The sequence below is a fragment of the Melanotaenia boesemani genome, chromosome 2, assembly GCF_017639745.1.
Source record: "Melanotaenia boesemani isolate fMelBoe1 chromosome 2, fMelBoe1.pri, whole genome shotgun sequence".
NCBI classification, from domain to species: Eukaryota; Metazoa; Chordata; class Actinopteri; order Atheriniformes; family Melanotaeniidae; genus Melanotaenia; species Melanotaenia boesemani.
In genome coordinates, this window is record NC_055683.1 from 22,751,020 (window position 1) to 22,761,619 (window position 10,600).

Here is a 10,600-nt window from a genome sequence, read left to right on the forward strand (position 1 = left end):
CTGAATTGATCAATAACTTAATATCAAGCAACCATGAAGAATTTATTTTATTTTTCTCATCAAGCAGCGAACAAATGGCACATGACAAGTTCACATAACTTGCCGTGCAACAAACAGCAAGTACATTACATTACACAAAATGAACAGTAAACACACAATTCTGTACATCAACATGATGATGAGTTGAGGACCACCAGACATGGAGCCCACAGTGGATTCAAAGATTTCATCAAGACCCCTTTAGTTTCTGCCATCATGAAACACTCGAGATGCTTCATTGACAAATGAAAACATGTTTTCAGGAAATTTAGCTGAATTATTTTGGGTCGAACTCAGAAAAGAGTTTAAACCCTCTTCTGTAACTTCAAGTTCGGTCTGTATTATTTGTTCAGTGTTTACAGCTTTATGTGGCTGAGGAACTGCAGTGGGATGTTTTCTAACCATTTTTGAGCTTTGAATCTCCTAAAAGAGCACTCCTGCACCAAAACACTGAAACCAGACGTCTTTAACCAAAATTAAACCACCTGTTGACAGACCTGAGGATGGCCACTCAGACGCTTGCCATCCAATCTCATGGAGCTTTAGTGCTGTAGTAAGTTACTGAATTAACCGTGTCAAAACTCTACTCTTTAGTGTGCAAGATAGAAAAGGATATGAACTGTTTCTGAATCCAGTTTAAAGGAAGGTAGATGGATTTATGAAGATATCTTTTCATCACTGGAAAATCTGCCTGCTGACACATTTAAGTGCTGAAATAACATGACAAAAAGGTCTAACTAACACAGGACAATAAATATAATTTAATACAGAAAACTAAATGCTCACTGGCAAAAATCTGTCTGAAATGTCGACAATTTGGCTGAGTCATCTTCATAATAAAAAAGTAAAAGCTAAAAGGAATCACAGAAATCCAGTGTTGGACTCAAGTCCATTATGGCTCATCTGCAGTTAGAAATCCCTTTAAGTAAAGTTGGTTGCTTCAAAAACAACACTGTCAACTAATCTAGCACATGGCTACATTAGCTAGTTAAACTAAAACAATTCAGTGAAGAATGTGAAAAATACTGATGAATAAAATAAATCGGCTCATCTTTATGAAGCAATGATATGTGACTGAATTCTTCATATAAACATCTATCCAGATCTTCACAACTCTGGATATATTCAAGTATTATTTGCAGGCTGTGTAAACGTTGAGCCAGAGCGATAAATAAAAGCAGATCTACTGGCTCTGGGACTTCAGAGTTAATTTCTTTTAAATATTTGTTCTGCTGTAGTGCATCAGTTGACAGGTTTAATGCAATAATTCTTTATAATACATTCAAATATGACTGATTAATCTCAGAGACAAAATAATGGTAATATATTAACTCAAATATCCTGTATACACCGTGGCCACATGTAGTATCTTTGCTTTGTTGAAGATCTGAGAAAAATAACAAGCACGTCATCAATAAATCTTTTTAAGTGTTTTTCTGTTTAACTCTCAGTGCCAGTGATAATGGTTAAAAAATGAATAGCTGTATTAAAGGCAGCGATCAGCTGAACATCCTCCTCTCCCGTCTCTCTGGGATGGATGTGAACACATGCACACACACCCCTTCATAGAGTAAAAACTGGCCTGTTCCTGCTGAGTCTTAATACTGCTATAGATGGCCCCATGTCTCTGGCGGGGGGAACTGGTCTACCTCTCCGACCTCGTTGCACAAGCGGTCTCCCACTGTGAAGGCCAGCTTGTAGCGCAGACGCACCTTTTCCTGTGAGGACACACAATCGTACGTCTCAACATCCAACATTTCACCCTCGCTGTGTTTTTGCAGCTTGGTATTTCATTGTGATTTGTGCGTTGCTTGATACCACCTACTTTTGCTGGATTGGCCAATAGCATGATTTGTGTAATGGAGGCTGGAGGTAAGATGGGGTTAAATGGGGCCAGTTCTGTTCCCGATGGAGGCTGCAGCTTCACCTTCATTGACTGGTGGAAGATGACAGAAAAGGGTAATGATGTGTGTGTGTGTGTGTGTGTGGGGGGGGGGGGGGGGGGGGTACTATTCCAACATAAGAAGCTTTACTCATCTATGTATACATGGTAATGACAGTATCATGGTATGGGCCTGTTTTGCATCATCTAGACCATCTATGACAAAGATTCATTTTAAACCTGTGAATTCTCAATTAAAATTTCATTAAGCTCCTCTGTCTATGAACTAACTCTAATGAGGAAAGGGGTCCCACAAAAGGACAACAGGTCTAACCACACAACCCATTCCACCAAAAAATGGTTATTAAACAATAACTTGTCCTTAAATAGGCCCTGACCTTGGCCCAGTAAAATGTGGAAGAACCTACAGTGAGCAATGCATGTGGTCAAACATGATTAAACTTAACATCTTAAAGCTGAAGCAGTACCATATACAGAAATGTGCCAGAATTCTTTAGAGCTGATATAAAGAGCTGGTTGATAAAGCTCAGCACCATGCACTGATGTATGTTCACTACCACTATGTTTCTCTTGGTTAAAATATGGAATTCAAATGGTGAAATTTTGAATATGTGCATGCAATGGCATAACCATATCAGAACTATTGATAAGCAAGACCAGACGATTTAGTCAACACAAGGTGATGTTTGCAGTGACTGTAAAACCAGGGACGTTGAAACATCAGTTTCTGCCTTTACCTTCGGCACAGCGGCTTGCAGGAGTACGTTGTGAACAGGTAGGGGTGCTGTGTTGAGCATCGACACCACGATTACCAACACGTCGGGTCTCCCAGGGGGGCAGTCAGAAGCAAAGTTAAGGAGCACACGAACACCATCCTTATCATAGGCAGTCACGGGTAAAACTTTACCTGAAGACAGACAGGGCACAGAAAATCCATAACAGGTAGACAAACAACCCTGTGAGCTGCTGAGGTATATAGAAACACTTAAGCTTAACCCCATATTGGTTGTTCTTACTGGGTCTGATGACTTCCAGAGGGACGTGCACGTTGCTAAGGGAAATGTCTGTGCCTCTGGCTGGGCTGCCTTGGAGGGGCGGGTGGCAAGGAGATAGAGAGCGAAACAGCGGGCTGCCTGGAGTCATGTCCAGGCTTGGAGCCTTGGAATGGGACAAGGCAGGAGAGCTGGGCATTGTGCTGTGGAGAAGTGAGGCTGCAGTGGAGGGAGAGCCCTGCTGGGGTACGAGGGGAGGTGCTGCTGCTGCTGGTATCCCAAAGCTGCTTCCTCTGGCCATCATTTGGCTGGACAATCTAAACAATCACATAGGACAGATTTCTAAAAGAACTCACAGTCCTGTCAGCTTAGTTAAGACAAACAAGGACAACAATGTTATGTTAATGTAAGAAATCTCTGAGCTTATGAGGTTTTTGTACTTCTGCTGATCTGAAAAGCCCATCATGGCTAGATCCTGCAGGCTCTGCAGACTGTGTGGGGCAGCTGGTTCAACTGGGGGCACCACTGGACCAGAGCAAGCAGAACTGCTAAACATATCCACACTAGCTGCCGGGGCCTGCAGAGAGCAAGCAGAGATCATTTACACTCCCCCTGTTACACAATGACCAACATTCTGGGTGTAATTACGTTACATTTACCTGCAAAGAAGTCCACTGACTGGAGATTTTATCCGACTGGGGTTTTGTTTGGCTGCTCATTGAGGTAGGAGGGTCATTGAGTCCTTAAAAAAGGGTGCAATCATTTGTATAAAAGACAATATACTTAAAGCTGCTGTTCAAAATTTTGAGAAACCTGAGTATTTCCTTTCTAGTTCAAAGAAATAGGAGGAAGCTGATACCACTTATCTGCACAATACATACAGCTAGAACCTGGAGTAGCTTAAAAAGGAGGCCTATATCCAGTCTGGACTACACTCACGGAGCAGTTGCCAAGCAACTGCTTAACATGTTTTTAGCGACTGACCATGGTGACTCATCTGAATAAATAAGGACATTTCTGAAAGAGTCTGGCCTTTTCTCCAACTTTATCAGCCAAAATTAGGATACTCTACCGAGAGACAGCAGCTCATCATCAAGTAAAGAGAGCGAAGTGGCCGTTGTGTTCTGGGAGGGGCCACTTGGACTCTTGCTCTGACTTCTGTGGGAACTGAGAAGGTGTTTTGGTGGAGGAGGCAAGACAGGGATGGGAGATGCTGGGGGGTCTTTGGACATAGGAAGTGAGGACTGAGAGGGAGGAGGAGCAGGGTGAGGGGTGCTGGGAGTACCAAGGCCACTTAGGTCAATCAATGTATCTGTTGTCTCTGCTGAATGACAGAAAAAAAGAAGAAACAAAAGACAGCAGCTGTTGAATTGATTGAAAGCAGCAGGATTTAAAAAAATAAATATTTTTTTTAAAAATCTCACCACTTTCACTCTGATCAACTGAAGACTGACGTTCTTCGTTGTCATCATTGATCTGCTGACCCTCGACAATCTTCTTATACGAGGTGATCACCCTGGAGAGATCATCACTGGCCTGGAGAATGTCACCTGAAAAGTCAAAGGAAAGTAGTCATAGATTATACATAATAACATGAGCAATCAAAAGACAGGACCCCCACAGAGGAAGAAAGAAAAAGAGAAAAACAAACCTAGGGTGGTGTCATTGTCTTCTGTCTCAGTGGCCATCTTGAAAGCAAAACGCCTCAACTTGTCACAGCGTTCGTAGAGCTCCTGAAAAGAAGAAAAGAAGCAGGTGCTGTATAGTTAAAACACTGCTTTTGCATGTGATACATAGATATTGCTGAAAATATGGAAGTTAAATGACTGAAAAGAGAAATTAAGTTCAAATAATATATAAGAATTGCATAGTAGTTTACACACTGTATTTTATTATTATTATGCAACAAGTTCTAATCATTAATGTTGCCTTCTGGATGCAGGATAGCCACTGACCTCCTTAACCCTACAAACAAGAGCATCCATGGTTCAACACAATTAACTTCTTATTTGAATACACTGCAGCCCAAAGACCATGACTCTTCAATATACTCTCAGTTTAAATGGGCCCATTAACTAATTTTACTGTCTCAAATTTTTGTTTTGAAACAGGGTCTCAGATAAAAGTTTGCCATGTTTTTTTTTGTTTTTTTTTTTGTCTATGTGCTTACACACACCTTAATGATCTCCTTGTCTGAGTCGCTGGAAGTGTTTTTATCGTAGTGGGACAACATCTCAGTCAGCAACTTGACGTTGATGGTTACCTCCTCCAAAGTGTTTGTTCGCTTTGTAACCTTCTGCACCCGAATCTCATCCTGATAACAACGAAACGTGACAACATTCGTGTCAGAAACACTGCAGGAGTGTATGTGAAATACAACATGCATTAAAAACATGCATTAAGACTTATCTGTCAAGTCTCACCTCTTTTACCATGTTTTTGATTAATCTGTTGGCCTCTTGAAGGTCTTCTGGATTTTTACTTCTGAGAAGCTCAGCAAGCAGCTACAGTTGCAGACACACAATTAAACATCAACATCTCCTGGAAACTTCAGTAATTTAGACAACATCTACACTTCCTTTGCATGTTTTTTTTAGCTGATTCAGAAAACTACACTGCAGTTTTTTTTCCATTTCTCACCTTTCCCATGTCCTCGTTGTCAAACACCGGGTGCTTAGGCCGTGTTGGAGGAGACTGAATCAGAGTCATTTCCACTGGTAGCTCCGGGTCATGTGTTACAAGGCCTGGGGAGAAGCTTGGATCAATGAGTTTCTGATGCAGCATTTTCATGACCATCATGTTGATCATACAAAATCATTTAGCCATAGATCAACAACCACACACACCTTGTACCCTCAGTGCATGGTAGGCTTCTTTGATCTTGGTTATATTGGGAAAAGCAACCGTCCAGCTGTACAGCAATTCTATAATCTTCTTCTTCACCTTCTCAGGCGTACTTTTGCCCACATACTGAAGACATAAAGTGGTTTAATAGATGCTGATGATCATTTGGCATCACTGTTTTAACATCATAAAATCTTAACTCTTTAAAAGGCAGCTCACCAGTGGAGAAACAAGTTTTACCAGCTCATTTAAAAACCGATATCTTCCCACCTCATTGTGAAACCTTCTCCCACAGTTCTTCATACATGCCTCTAATACCTGAAAATAAATATTTATGTTAACAGTTGGTTTTGGGTTGAGAGGGGGAAAAATGGACAACTATTTCTTACTGTCAAAGCCTGAAGAGCCTCCCATTCCTGTGAGTAGTAAATTTTCCGAACAAGCAGATTCACTGCTGTCTGCGGACTGAAAAAACAAAAACACAAAAACAAACAGGAAAAAAAATCCAAATAACTAACTTCTCCACAGTCGATAGAGATTTAAAAAAAAATGTATTATACATACCCTTCCAATTCCCTGTTTACTTGATCACAGAAGCCGATGATGTACTCCCAGTCCTCCTGTCTGTTTGCTGGATGGGTGGCTTTACCTATCAGAGGCATACACAAACCAAGCAGGTGTGTTTGAGGAACATATATGATGTACAACTCATATCATGCAAAGTAAAACTTATACTCACTACATTTACTGAAGATTTTAGAATTAAAAACTGTTATCTGCTTAAAAATCTACCACTGTTAATAAACTCAGCTAAAATCTGTTCAGAATACTCTATAAAAAAATGCAAATCAAAACTGGTTCCTAAACTAGTAAACACAACACCAGTTTGTGTGGGAAAGCTTTGAAAATTTTCAGGATGTAAATTGTGTCACTAGAAACTTCTGTTGAGTCTTTTGCACTTTCCCCTCTTCATTACAACTCAGCTGTCAGGTGTTGCATGGATATTTGACAAACAGTTTTTTTATCTCTGTTCTGTTTACACACACTTAAGATAATCTTGCATAAAACACTGTAGTTTTTAAGAAGAGACGAGTGACAGACAGTCCCTGCAATTGTAATTTCAAACAAAAACTGCATATTATAGTTTGCAATATAGCTTAAATTGTTATTAGGTCCCAAAAAGTAGACTTTTTCCACATTAAAAAAAAAAAATCCACCTGGAAACTAGGAAAGACAACTGTAATAATAAAAAAAAAGTTTTCTAGATAAATAACGTAATGTTTGCTTTTTTCCAAAGCTTGCAAAACTCCTGAATGGATAGAACAAGTTTGGTTTAGTCAACAATGGGCTGTTGATACCAACACTCAAGTCATTACACACCGATGCTTGGCCAAGAACCTTTGACAAGTTCACAAGATAAATGACTGAGCAAATCGTCATGGACTGCTTCAGGGTGCGCTTGTTTTAATTCACACAGTGACTTAGGCTAGTTAACAGTTCTGTTTTGTTTTGTTTTAGCCACCAAAATCTGTTTATTATAATCATTATATGCTTTTCCACTTTACTTTTAAAGTAGACACTTTTTTGCAAGTAATATTATGACTCATTGGGCCTCTGGTAAATCTAAGTGATCGGCTACTGCCTCAACTAAGATGACTTCCTGAGTGCACATAAAGCAGTGGTTGGCAACTGGCAGCCTGTGAGCCAGTAATATCTGGCCCATCAGATTACATTGAGATATGGTAATGTTGATAGCGCTGTTAAAAGAACAGTGTGGCCTCTTTAAGAATGGTCGAGCTGAGAGGAGAGAGAGACCCAAAGAGCAGAAGTTAGAGTGTTAGGAAGGGGAAGGGGAACTCGGAGCAGAGAAAGTCGCTGTGAGAAACTTCCAGTTCAACAGTGAATGTTTTGCCACCAACTTTAGCAATAAACACCACACAGCTCCTTTAGTTCCAGCAGAGTCCCGTGTCTGCTTCACCACTGCTGGGTAAAGTGAAGGGAGCTAACTGAAGCTAGCTGCAGCTTCACCCAGGAGTAATCACCTCTCCTCCACCTCCTGAGCTTAGTTTCAATGTGGAAAGTTTAACAGCTGTTGTTGGGAGTTTTCTGGGATAGTGGTGGCAACAGACCAGAGCTTTATGGATGGTAAACCATCAAAGAAATGTTGCATTTCAAGAACAAAAAGACCAGACAGAAAGAAAAGGAAAATAACTTTTGTTGTTGCTGTGGGTGCGGTGTTTAATTTAGCTGGCAAAGAAGCCGCCTCTTAAATGCAGAGGGATTAGATTCAATTTCATCATCTCCCTGACCCACTTTCTCATCTACTTGCTGAAAAATAAAGGACACTAAAGCCCCACAGTTAAAAAGATGAGATAAAAACAACACTTGTGTATGGAACACAGATTACACTAATAACATCTCATACATGTTTTATAATTATTTTCACCTGCAATTCAGTTGATCAGAAAAAAATTGGCCCCATGCCAAATGTAGCTGCCAGCCCCTTACATAAAGAGTAGAAAATAAAGATCTAAATCAGGACTGATTTAACAATCCCTTCAAGATGTGACATGGAAGCAGATACTGTAGCATTAATAGGGTTGAAATTTCGGAAAACTGGTTATTTTCATGTTATATTTTGTGAGAGAAAAAAAAACACATTTGAAATGTTTTAGTTGAGAAAGTGTTTCAAGGTTGACATCATGGTAATGCATCTCAGTTACTCAACACTATCAGTAGTACACTTTCTTAATCCTGCTACATGTTTAACAGACCTATACGAATAATGATCAGCTCCATGTGCACTGTAGACCGGTTCTACAGTACCATAGAAGCAGAAAATCTGTCTCAATTTATGATTTCCTTAGATAGGTACAGTTTCTAAAAGAGTACTTTTACTGTGAGTTAGCAAGTAACTGTGCTTGTCTTTCAGTGAAAAACACTCACATGCATATATTAAAAGAAAAGTATAATAAAAACATAATGCTTACTAGAGATTGCTTCTTTTGGTTAACCAGCTATGATCCCAGTAAAGTACCGATTTACTGTGTGCACTGAGTCAAGTAAAACAAGAGCACCCTGATGAAGATGGGGACTAGTTTCTCGATTTATCTAGTATTCTATTGGCTGGAGGACATTTGACAGACAGCTCTTTCAGCAACCCAAGAGAGAGGAAAAAATATCCAAGGGCATACGTTTTGAGAGCAGATAATGTATTTGAGTGTGAGAGAAAGAGACCAAGTCTGAGCGCAGGAGATTTGAACCTGCAACACTAAACTTGAGAAGAGGAGCAGAGTTTTGAAAGGAAGAATGATATATTTGAGAGCAAGAGGGGACTTTCTGAGTGTGAGAGCAGAGTTTTGAGAGAGAGCAAAATTATATTTGAGCGTGAAAACCAGAAATCTTTCTCTCAAATCAAACAATTATGCTCTTGATCAAAGATATGAAAATACCCCCGTAGTACTCCAGCTTCCTCCCACCGTCCAAAGACATGCATGTAAGGTTAACTGATAAATCTAAATTCTCCCTAGTAGTGAGTGTGAGCATGAATGGTCCAGGGTGTACCCTGCCACTCACCTGTTAAAATGCTGGGTTAGGCTCCATCTACCCAGCGGCCCTTAATGGACAAATATATACAGAAAGCTGGAGCCTATCCCAGCAATTAGCAGACAAGAGGCAAGGTACACCTGGGAAAGGTTGTCAGTCCATTGCAGGGCCAACACAGGGAGAAAAAACAACCACTCACCCTCACTTCGAGAGAGAATTTAGAGTGACCAACTAACCTAACATGTATGTCTTTGGACGGCTGGAGGAAGCCGGAGTACCCAGCGGAAACCATGCATACAAGGGAAAAACATGCATACTTCACATAGAAAAGCCACTGTTCGAACCTCCCCCAGGCGAGGTTTCAACCAGCTGTGAAGCTGTGTATATGAAGGTACATGAAATCTCTTTTAATATGAATGTAACTAAAAAACTATAACACTTACAAACTTTTTCACAAACATATAATGAAATATTTTTTCTTTTATTTTGTACACTGATGATTTGGGTTTGGGAGATTAGGATTGTTTTCTTGTTAGTAATGTTAGAAATCATTGTTTTAAATCAAACAACACAGTATATCATGAGTCAAATTTTATTACAGTAGCCAGAAAAAGAACTGTCAAATAACTAAAAGAGTACATTTTTCTTAATTGTGATGGTGTGAATATACAGGAGCATACATTGAGGGAGGAAAAACCTATAATTAATATAATTACTTAAAAAACACAAGGTACATGAACGTCCACTCCTCAAATCCTGCTGTCATTCTCAAATATGACCGTGTAACATTTGTTGTAACTGATAGGTTGTATATGATTCATTAATTAAACTATTTAATCTCTCTTTCTGTGCACTGAAACCTGCCTTGAGCTGTGTAAAGTGATAACAAATAGTAGAGCCTCATGTCTCTTAATCATTGCGCACACTGAGCTGATAACTGTGCCGCCGACACACCTCTCCACCCATTCTGCTAATAATGCAGACACAGCCTGGATTTCTGCAGGCTGACAAACAAACAGACAAACATCCTGCCTCTGCATTGATGGCTCCTTTGTCGAATCAAACGGAACAATCTATCGACCTAATTATGCATATTTTTAAATACATAACCGGATTAACGACTCACCGAGCCAAGATTCAAGCGTCTCCCCTTCCTGGTACGCCATAGCACTAAAGTATGGCACGCCAAATGTGCCATATTCGCACGATAATTTACGCAACTTTAACATGCTGTTTGCATGTTGTTTGGTAGATAAAGTATGTTTTAATTTTTCTC

At 40.0% G+C, this 10,600-nt stretch overlaps 1 protein-coding gene across 1 annotated transcript; it reads right to left on the reverse strand.

The window, feature by feature from the left end:
- Nucleotides 1-29: 29 nt before the first annotated feature.
- On the reverse strand, nt 30-10,545 carry gga3b (golgi associated, gamma adaptin ear containing, ARF binding protein 3b). Its single transcript, XM_041999477.1, has 17 exons — nt 10,451-10,545; nt 6,343-6,427; nt 6,168-6,243; nt 5,998-6,096; nt 5,781-5,904; nt 5,575-5,678; nt 5,358-5,438; nt 5,111-5,248; nt 4,586-4,667; nt 4,359-4,484; nt 4,007-4,258; nt 3,594-3,676; nt 3,375-3,511; nt 2,959-3,251; nt 2,680-2,849; nt 1,865-1,975; nt 30-1,757 (listed from the first exon to the last, which is right to left on the reverse strand). The coding sequence occupies exons 1-17, from the start codon at nt 10,488-10,490 to the stop codon at nt 1,647-1,649; spliced, it is 2,112 nt and encodes a 703-aa protein (XP_041855411.1). The 5' UTR covers nt 10,491-10,545; the 3' UTR covers nt 30-1,646.
- Nucleotides 10,546-10,600: the final 55 nt, after the last annotated feature.

Excerpts from the sequence above, each read along its gene's own strand:
- gga3b (XM_041999477.1), bottom strand. The coding sequence starts at position 10,490 with ATGGCGTACCAGGAAGGGGAGACGCTTGAATCTTGGCTCG. Across the intron at positions 3,252-3,374 it reads GGCTTTTCAGATCAGCAGAA|ATTGTCCAGCCAAATGATGG; the intron begins GTACAAAAACCT and ends GTGATTGTTTAG. Across the intron at positions 1,976-2,679 it reads TGCAAGCCGCTGTGCCGAAG|TCAATGAAGGTGAAGCTGCA; the intron begins GTAAAGGCAGAA and ends ATCTTCCACCAG.